This window comes from Montipora foliosa, chromosome 4 (assembly GCF_036669935.1).
Source record: "Montipora foliosa isolate CH-2021 chromosome 4, ASM3666993v2, whole genome shotgun sequence".
Taxonomy (NCBI): Eukaryota; Metazoa; Cnidaria; class Anthozoa; order Scleractinia; family Acroporidae; genus Montipora; species Montipora foliosa.
The window spans coordinates 27,834,515-27,845,681 of record NC_090872.1 but is presented as its reverse complement, the minus strand read 5'-3'; the positions used below and the strand labels follow the sequence as shown (position 1 = coordinate 27,845,681).

Genomic DNA, 11,167 nt, shown 5'->3' with positions numbered 1-11,167 from the left:
TCATTTGATTTTTTTTTTTCAATTAAAAAGAACTAGGTATTTGTAAGACAGGAAGAGTATCAGTTCATTTGAATCCAACTACCAGAATCCTTCAGTTCTTGATTTTATTGTGCTGATTATGCACCTATCAATGTTAAGCCCCAGGGAGGGGGGTCAGGCATAGGGTGAAGATTTTGACATTTTTGACCCACCCTCCCTGGGGCTTAACATCGATAGGTGCATTAGTGCTTTTGTCTTTGAACACCCCTCCCCCTTCCCAAGGATTATACCATTTGAACAACAAGGAAAAAACAAAATAGTGAGGTCACTTTAAAATTTCTACATTGACCTGCTCATGATTAAATTGTGCTCAAATTTCATTCTATATCAAATTGAGCTTGTAGGCTTTTTAAATATAAAGGGTTCAGCTCATTATTGCTTTTCACCATTTTTCATGGTGTGTTGTTTAAGGAGCCTTCAAAGGGTTTTGTGCTGAGCAGTGAAATCCATGAGTCAGTCAAGTAAGAGAAATTAAGTTCAGTAGTTTGCCTACTGAACTTTGCAATGCTCAATCACTGCATGGCTAGGTTTACATTTTTATGGGTCAGTTTTTCAAGACTAGGGCTATCAGGGGCCACAAAGTATGTTTGAAAGTGGGGGGGGGGGGGGGAAGGGGGGGCTAGGTTTTGGTATGCATCACAGAAGAGTTATGGGAGAGGGGAGAGCTTTAGGAGAAAACAACACAATAGGAAAAAAGTGGGGGTGGGCAGCTCCTCCCTCTCTGCGGCCCCAGTGATTGTATTGTATTTATCATTTTATGTAGACTTAGATTAGTCAGATTAACTATTGTTAACTGCTGTTGATCATTAGAGAGCTTTAGATTCTAGGACAAGAACAACTATGAGTACAAGATTTTCTCATAGAACATCAGTGAACGCGTGCAAACCAGCATCATTGTGGTGGGAAAAACGTGATACCATCCTCTTTTGAGTACGAAGTTTTGCAAAAATGTTGTCATGTCAAAACAAGTCAACCACACTGTAGAAGTTTTGCATTTCTTGATCAGCAAAAAGGAAGAATTACGAGCAATAAGAATAACTGAGCAACCTATAATGCTTGTTTAACAACGAGTAAGATTAATCGTCCAGGTTATAAATTTTCTAGGTAAACTTCACCAAAAACAGGCAGTCAATCTCGTACTTGTCCTCGTCTTAGCATCTAAAGCTCTCTGTTATTGTGGAATGTGGAAAGGGCCCTATATAAGTGATTAAATTAAAAAGTATACTATTATTCTACCAGAAACCCATAAAGGTTGAAACGTGTAATGGCTCCTTGTGTGCTGGGAAACAAGCCTCTGAATATTCAATTTGCTAAGTACCATATTTGGAACAACAAGAGCGAGGGGTTTCCAAATATGAAACATTCAACCAATCAGTTCGCCTTGAATATTCGGAAGCTGTGAACGCGCGTTACACGTTTCAACCCTTAAGGGTTTCTGATTCTACTTATTATAATTATTATTATTATTAATTATAAATCCCAGCTGGGCTGATTCGACATGTCCATGTAGTCAGAGCAATGAACAAGTCGTTCCAATCACAATTCCGCTTCCAAAGAATTGGGTTCCTTGCAGCAATTCCTCTTCCATATCAAGTCATGATGAATCGCTCGGTGAAAAGAGTATTTAAGTTCCTGACCTTTACACTGGTCCTACACGATCTTGCATCATACTACCCGACTCTGACATTGTACCAAACAAACTGCATCCACATCAACCAAGGCCTTCAGACATCTCGCACTCTCCCACAAAAAGGAATCATTTAAACTTCTCTGAGAATCGCTTGGCAATGAATATATTAGTGTCGAGGAACCTCTCGACGCAGTTCACGATGCATGTCTCTGTCTTTCCATCCATTTTGTTACCCGGTTTCTCGACACATTTTTCCCAGCAAATATCCGTGAATGCGTGAATTTGATTATGAAACCTTTGCTTCTGCTCCTCGACCATCAATTCATCTTGAAGTTTTCGATCTATTTGAGAGCTATTAGACGATCCACTAAAGGACATTCTGGTCTAAATTCCAATTGAAAACTGAACTGCACGCCAGGGTGCATTTAGTTTAGGGTACGCCGAAGATCTTCGGCGTGGGTTTTAAAATTTTGCGGCGTACCGGCGTGCGATCAACAAAATGTCGGCGTACTGAAGCGAGTGATAAAGGCAATATTTGGCGTAGTGTGCTACCAATGGCGTAGACTTGTGGCCTATTCGGCGTACATTTTAAAAGCCCTCGGCGTACCTTCGGCGTGGGGTCTATGCGGAATGCACCCTGGACTGCACGTGGATGGAAAATATGGCGGCCCCTCGTTCTCTGAAGGCTGGGCACTAAAGTAAGGCTTATGTACACAAAAGAAAAAATCCACCTAAAAATTCCTTATCCAACACATAACTCAATATCACTTTCCAACTCACTGGCTGCTTTTTTACGATTTTTTTGACGTCATGGGTCCCACAGAACCCAAATCCCCTGCGTGGGTCTTCAAAGAGTTTTAATCCCTTTATATTACCAAAATAAGGAAGATGAAATGTCAGGGGAGGGCTCAGGGGATATGACACAAGGGAAAGTTATTTATACATGTATCTCGGAATTAGACTTAGCTACATAATTCCGGGATTTTTTTGGGAAGTTTAGACATTAAAAAGAATTTTAGAAAAAAAAGACAATTTCGAGAACTTTAGAGCAATTTTAACTTTAAACTGACATGTTGAAAACTTTCCACAAGCAAAAGCGCTGTGTAAAGCATGGATTTGTAAAACATGGATTTGTAAAACGAGGATTTGTAAAACATGGATTTGTAAAACACGGATTTGTAAAAGGTGGTTTATCATTTTTTGTAAAAATGATAGCATTGTTTGACTGTTTATTTCTTTATTTCTGTCTGTCCCCTTTTAATCTTAATTCTTTTACTTTATATTATTTTCATTTTATGTTACCGCTTCACATTTAAATAATTTCTCTAAAAGATTGTTTGATGTTGAGTAATATTAGCATTTGGAAATTTTTACGAACAATCGAGAAATACGAGAAGCACTCGTTTATAGCGAGTAAGTATTCCCGGCCGTTTTCGGCATTCTTTCGTGTTCCAAACACAAAATTCCGCGTGCTTATATTCAACTCTACAATGCATTCGGCGCGTTTTTATTTTTAAAATTATCAACATCTTAATACACAGGAACTGGTCAAGACCGATTTCCAACGTTTTACGGGAATAGGTCATTTTACTAGGGCAAACTTGGAACAAACAAAAGTGTACGTAACATACAAACAACCAGGCTGCCAAAATACCGTAATTTTAAAAATGCATTGTAGACCTCTGTAGAAAATAAATTTGCATCTTTTAAATTTGCGCGGGAGAAGATAGGTTATTGTGCGAGGAGATGGCGGCTTCTTTTAAACTTCCATCTCTGACCAGAAAACGGCGACGTGGATTTGAGTTTCCAGAGTTCTCAAGGAGCTCTGTAAAAATTAAAGAAGAGCTTGGAAGCGGGACATTTAGGACCGTCTATTTGGCTGACTTTACATTAGGAGAGATGCAGCGTCATGTTTTTGTCAAGAAGTTAAAAGGTGCATCCGCCGATTCAAAGCGACGCTTCGAGAAGGAAGCCGATATCCTCCATAGTGTCAAAGGCCACAGAAATATCTCCGGGTTCCTGAGGTTTTGTCACATTATGTTTTAAAGTTATCGTTGAAGATGAATAAAACACTGGAGTCTATCTAAGCGCCATGTACTTGAAATGTTTATATTCTTCATAGCAGGAAAGAAACGTTTTCCAGATTTGTTATAGTAACTGCACATATCTGGACCGAGCTTTTTCAGTTAACTCAAATACGTGAAAAAGTGAATACTCTGCATCCAGCAAACACGTGAAAAAGAGTGCAGAAGGTCGCAAGAAAGAAATTAAACACGGATAATTTCAGTGTTTGAGTTGGTGGCTACAAATCCATGTTTTACAAATCCGTGTTTTACAAATCCAGTCCATTATTTCCATATCCCTGACAAAACGGGTTTTTCTTTTTGTATTCCAACCTACCAGGAGAGGGGTCAGTCTGTTCATATCCACTCCTTATCAGCGGTTATTCAGCAAAAGGGGTGCTCACAATGCATCTAAGCAGCGGTTTCTCACCTAGTTTCGAATCGGGATCTTTGCTTGATAGCAAATATGGCAGACTTTGCACTATAAGAAACGAAATTTATGAGAATTTTCGGGGATTTTCGAGAATTTTTGGAGAATTTTAGACATTTCTAAAAGAATTTTAGGGCTTTTGTACGGGAAATCCCGGAAAGAATTTAGACAATTTTTCGGGAATTATGTAGCTAAGTCTACTCAGAATTAACCAACTCTGTTGTCATTGTGTTAGCTTGTCTAACAGAACTTTATTAAACGCTCTGAATTTAGAGGAACGGTGCTGAGGTTTGGAGAAAAGAATTTTAAAAATCCGATTTTGGTCTTATTTCAAAGCAATTACTAAAAATGCTAGAATTCCTTGGGCATTTAGTTAAGCATAAAATGGTGCAGGCCAGTACACTTACTGTTAAAGCTAATTTGTCCAATGCGTTCTTCCAAGAAATCAAAGATAAATAAAGTCGACATCGACAAATCATGGAATTTATATTTTAGCCTCACTTTCATGCTTATTAACCATATCGCTTATTTACACCCTAAAAACCGTTGGAGCGAATTACAAAATTGGCGACAACGTTTTTCTTAGTCAGTAGGGTCCACTGAACACTTTGAGAGTGGTCGCTTGCTTTCTTCATAAGATTCCTACGGGATTACACAGTACAAAAATTTTTATACCTCGACGTTTTGTTAGCTGTATTATCTGCGACTTCAGCCTGTTTCAATGGCTTTGACATTAATTTAACGCCTTACTCCATCAAGGTTTGTTGACGCCTGAGTCTCATGCGAGCATGACCAGGTTTCCCCCAGTAAGAGGGGGTTTTTCCAGGCGGAAAGCAGGCACGATTTTCTCGAGATGATACATTTTCCTTTATGGCAGTATTTAAATAAACGGAACTGGTGTCATGGCCTTTATGGAGGTATATCTACGACAAAATTCAATGGTCAGCATGATTTGTATAGGTAATCACATGAGGCCGAGTACTATTAAGGATTAATTGCACGAGTGTTTTGGAAATTTTCCAAAATTGCCCGAGTCGCGAAGCGACGAGGGCATTTTGGAAAATTTCCAAAACACACTGAAGTGCAATTAACCCTTAATAGTACGAGGACTCATGCGATTACTTGTTTATCAATAAAGGGCAAAATTTATACGTTGCTATGCAACGGATTAACCAATCATTGACAGGTAATCAAGCCCCCTCTTGATTACCAAAAATGCCCTCGATTAAGAAAAAATGCCCTCTGTCTCAGCCAATCAGCGCTCAGTAATTTTGCCCTTTATTGATAAGAAATAAAATCGTCCAAATCATGAATCCATCAATCCAAAGATGAATGGCAAAAAGCCGATTCTGCAAATGGCCATCACGGAAAGACGCATAACGCAAATAGTCATAACACAAACAGCCATAACGCAAATAGGCATCACGCAAATAGCCATAACGCGAACAGGCATAACGCAAGTAGGCATCACGCAAAAAGGTATGAGGCAAAGACGCATAACGCAAATGGCCATAGCGCAAAAAGGATAACGCAATAGGTATAACGCAGAGCCATAACACAGAGGCATAACTTGAACAGGAAAAAAAAATTCGATAGCGATTATATGTTCTTTCCCTTGAACCATCAATTGACGTTTTCTTAGAGCTGAAATTATTTACTGAGTACACAGCTAGTCTCAATTCTTCAAAGGGCCTTCGGGTTATGGCTATTTTACGTTACGCCTCTTGCGTTATGCGTTGCTGCGTTATGCCTCTTTACGTTATTCCTCTTTACGTTATTGCTATTTGCATTATGCCTTTTTGAGCTATGGGTTTTTGCGTTATGCCTCTTTCCGTGATGACCATTTGCAGAATCGGCTTGTTGCCATTCAGCTTTGGATTGATGCATTCATGATTTGGACGATTTTATTTCAAATACTGATCATTGAATTGTCATAGATATATCTCCATAGGCCTTAGCAGCGAGGGCACATCAGTTTGTACCGCTTTTAATTAATCGCATGCAGCAGTCAGCTTCCTATTTTACCAGAATGTAGTTGTATGAGTCGTTGAGTTAGGGAATAGGGGAAACGCCTTTAGTTAAACACTGTGTTCGTTTTGGAGTTGCATGTGTGGACTGTACTGCGAATGACAATTACTATTCATGAATATTCAATAAGCACTTCACAAACCAAGCCTATCGAATGCACTGAACCGGATATCAAAATTGGGTGCGCATTTCTGGACATAAGTGGCCGTCAAATATGAACAATGTTGTGAGGGCTTTGAATTCCATTTCTTATCAGAGAGAGAAAAACAACTAATGAGCAACATCCAATGAAGTAAGTTTACTTACTATCAAAACTAAAATATCGTACACAAGGAATGCTTTACAACATTTTTTGTGCAATGCACTTTAATTTTTTAATTTTAGCACAGGGAGCCCGCAGAATCTGTTTGTGCCTCTGAGAGGCACAGTAAAGAGGGAACTCGAAAGCTTCAAAATCGCTCAAAATACCACTTCTGAGGAGAAAGAGCGACAGTACACGTTGCAAATATTTGTCGATATATCGCTACAGAAGAAGCAAACGGTCTTATAATATTACAAACGGTTACACAAACACATGCGGGCTCCCTGTGATTTTAGAGATTTTCGGCTTTTCAAAGGCCTCCCTTATGGGCCAATATGAATACCATAAATAGTTTACCTTTAAAGATTATTCCACAAACATTTCATACAGATGTTAGACAAGGAGATGCTGAAGGCAACCGTTTCTTTAACAAAGCCTCGTCCATCGTGAATCTTCCTTTGTTTTGTGGGCTATTTTTTTAAAGTTTAATGTTAACACAGCTTTCTCAGATTCGTCACGAGCGACTTCTCTTCTCTTTGTCGATTTGTTTGTATTTGCACGAACTTCATGTATAATATTTATTTATACTCTCAGAGACTACCAGATATCTAAAGTAAAAAAGGGGCATCTTATTAGTTTCCTATTTTGCCCTTGGTTTTCTCTGAATACTTATTTCCTTTTATCAACTATTAATGTAATAACTGTTAACAATGCTGCAATGTACAATTGCTGGTGGAAGAAGAAAAGGAGCTCGTGAGTGGTTTTTTGTTTTCGTCCATCAACATGGTGGCGATGACGTAACCTAGAGAGCGTTTTCTTATGACGTCACAGCGGCCATGTTAATGTTCCAAAACAAAGAAATGGCGGCCATGATGGTGTACCAAACTAATCCTCCGGGAATTGAACTCTATTTGTATGCAAATACTTTCTTTTGTTTCAGTAATCCAATAAGGTTGCTAGTCACGTGAGTCAAAATGTTCCATTGTATATCCCATCTCTTTCACGTCGTACAAAAAATATCATAGAGCGGAATGGAAGGTTCACGTGCATACCCACGTTGTCATTAAAACCTCAAAATAGCCGATTGCACGTCTTTGTTAGGCAGAGTAACACAGCACGAGTGTTTTCAGCTTCTAAAGTCCCTGTTACCTTATAGAGGCCTTGCAAAGAAGTCTGAGAAAACTACGTTTTTTGCAAGTTATCACTTCCTTCAGTTGAGGAAACCAAAAAGTCAGTTTCAAGCGACATTCGGACCACTCAAACGCTCTGACTAGTCCTTCTCCCACAACAATCATTACGAACTCAATCATTTGATTTTCCACTGATGAAACGATACGCCAGCTAGGCGAGTCATTAGAACACATCAGTCTGGGGCCGGTTGATCGAAGCCTGGTACGCGCTAACCGCAAAACCTATATAGGTTTCCATGGATTTAATGCTGGTTAGCGCTAACCATACCTCGAGAAACCTGGGTCTTTGGTTTCATCAAGGGAGTTCCTGAGAGTAAATTGACCACTGAAAGGTGATGTTTCGTGCGTTTGTCCTTCGTCAGGGCGAGGGACTTATCTCTCAGAAATAGAGGTAATTTACGTCATCAACTAATTAATTGATATCACCCATTTTTCGAGCTTCACTGAACACCGATACAGCACCAACGTTTCTATAGAAAGTAACCCCGTTTGCCAACCAATTCGATTAACACAAAAACTTGAGGTCCTATTAACAACTGAAAAAAATACATTAAGAATTTTCTATCCAAGTCTATAAGGGAATCTTTGCTGTGGTAATTGTACTTTTTATTTCATTAACATACGAGTTTGCCCACAGAGGGAATTATGCTATTTACAAATGGACTTCAAAAGATCAAAAAACTTGCTGAACTTAGTAAATCTCCAGTTTTAAGCATTTTAGCTTTGATAACGAGAGCCAGTTATTAGCCATCAAAAACTGCCGATAAATTCTTGGGTGGCAAAAGCCCTAATGATCCCATATATTCTTTGTAAAATTTCGAAATTTCAAAACATCATTGTTCAGAGATCATCTGGTATATCGGGTCTAAATTTTCAGAGATAGCTCATTATGCAATGCACTTTCAACATTCAGATTCTTGGCCGACTGATTAGAAAACGATGGAGTTGTGCTAGACAAGACAAGACAAGAGGCCGACCGCGGTCGAAGGAAAGCCGAAGGCTCCTTTTTCAATAGCTTCTCCCGTGACTTACGCCAGGGAGGGGTAGGCGCCACTCCAATCCCGTTGCATTCCCAACTTGTCCCCAGTAAGACTGGTACTCATTTCACCCACCACGAATGGATGGAAAGCTGAGTGAACTTTCGATCGAACGGCAAGGGTTATTCCTAGATGGTCACCCATCCAGAAACTAACCGTGCCCATACGCGAATCAATTTCAGCCCAGTGAGCCAACCGCACTATCCCTGAGTTGTGCTAATGCGGCAAAAAAATGTAAACAAAGATTCCCCCCTTTATCTCACGGCCGTACAAATTTTACTGTACTCCGCGATGTAATCAGTTTTTCCATTCAACCGAAAAGAAGGACGATGGCTCACCATCTTTTGAACAAGGTCTTGAGTGTCAGCCAGAGTGGGAAATGATCATCCATCCTATGACGAAGTAAAAAAGGCCTATCGGGTATACAGCGAGTGTTTTCCTGTTGTTTGGTTGACTGTCTCCCAGAAAAACCACAGAAGCTGCAAAGGAAAAGAAAAAATACAGGAACAGGATTAAGTGGTTTCCTGGCATTCCCCCGGGGGAGGGGGGGGGGGGTACTCCCTTGTATGGGCTGGTTTGGTCTGAAATAGAGTATCGATTTTGACCATTTTGGTCTGAAATAGGGTATGTTTCTTCACTAGAGTCTTGGATTGGGTATGTTTTTTGGAAGAAGCTTCTTGTTCATCATTAGGTGATAAGACCATCAGCAAAGCCCTTCTCAAATTATTACACCAACCGTGTAACAGCTGAAATAGGTCTGAAATAGGGTAGGGAAAATCGCAGGTTTTGGTCTGAGATAGGGTAAGCCTTTCAAGGAAGAGGGGTGCAGACCCTCACCCAATTTTTCTGAGAGTACCCCTCCCAGCCCCCACCCCGGGTGGCATTCCCTCTAACCCACTACTTTGCAGGAGAACCATAGTGTCACTCTCGTGTCCCGATCACCTGCTTTTCTAAAACGAGAGAATTTCCTTGGAACAAAAAGAATGATACCATTGCTCGACAAATCCTCTACTCTTTTTTTCAATAACCTATTTTGAATAAACAAGTAGAGTGATATAAAATAAAAATCAAAAAGTGCCAGTTGTTTTTTAAAAAATCACAGACGTTTCGGGTGTAGAACCCTTCTTCAGTGTGAAGAAAACCGTTGAAATACGCAATCAGAAGGAAGCGCGCAGATGAATGGCGACGCGCGCGCATGCGTCAAGTCAAATAAAGTTGAAATTGATGTTAAGTCCATTAGGCTGAACAGTTCCCAACTGGAAAATTAACTTCATTTCCCGTTGCTTCCGTTGGAGATTAGTACAGTGGCATAACTGCAAACCCTGTATGCGGATGGCCCGCTGAGTTCAAATGTTGGGCCACAGGGAAACCAGGGGTGTTGTTTCGTATACTTCGTATCGCTAAAATGAATCCGAAGATTCCGTCCGGTTTCACCGATATAAAGAATAGTAGGACATCGGTTGCAGGATATGCAGTATACAAGATTTCTGGTCTGGCAGGTAAATAACCCATTTTGCTTATGGTTAGTTTCTAGTCAATCCTGGATAGTTCCAGGGCCGGGGAAGGGGAGGAGAATTTTTCCCGGTATTTCCTTCAGGACTTTACAACAAATTAAAAAAATCTAACTACCTAACTAAATTAAGTTACTAAAAACTGCTGCAATAACAGAAATGATAGGAAACCTGCTTTACAAGGAAGCTGTGTATAAAAGACTACTATTAAAATCATAGTTCTTCAACTTGGATTTAAATTTATTGAGAGAGAGCGACTGTCGAATATCCAAGGACAGACTATTCCACAGTACAGCTCCGCTATGGGGCAGCCTTCTTTTACAATAATTAGTGCTGGGCTGAGGGATGGCAAGTGTACAATCACTATCTCTTAGGCCCACTTTAAACGTCCATTTCACATATGCCGAATCTAATGCAAATGAGCGAAAACAATAGATTTTTCTCATTTGCATTAGATTCGGCACATGTGAAATTCGACGGTTAAAACGGGCCTTAGGTTATAAGCAGAAACCCATAAGGGTTGAAACGTGTAACGCGCGTTCACAGCTTCCGAATATTCAGTGCGAACTGATTGGTTGAATGTTTCAGTGCTAAGTACCATATTTGGAAACCCCTCGCTCCTGTTGTTCCAAATATGGTACTTAGCAAATTGAATGTTCAGAAGCTTGTTTCCCAGCACACAAGGGGCCGTTACACGTTTCAACCCTTATGGGTTTCTGTTATAAGTTAAGTATCGGAACGGAAGACAAAGTGCCAACTAAGATACTCCGGAACCACATTATTTTCAATCTTATACATCAAAATTGATTTATTAACGAGGCGTTGAAGGTCCAGTTTAACCCAGTTTACCATCCGCAACCGTTCATCAGCACTACGATCGTAATTTGAAAACGTTATGACGCGTGCAGCTCGATTTTGGAGTACTAGTAACTTTTGAC

General features: G+C 40.0%; 1 protein-coding gene across 1 annotated transcript in view; it reads right to left on the bottom strand.

Annotated features, from left to right (window-relative positions):
- Positions 1-6,473: 6,473 nt before the first annotated feature.
- Positions 6,474-11,167, bottom strand: part of LOC138000501 (protein YIPF6-like) — a 19,581-nt gene continuing 14,887 nt past the window's right edge. The window contains exon 6 of the mRNA XM_068846966.1: positions 6,474-9,197. Coding sequence (XP_068703067.1) covers positions 9,082-9,197 — 116 coding nt within the window. The 3' untranslated portion in view covers positions 6,474-9,081. The remainder of the gene's footprint in view (positions 9,198-11,167) is intronic.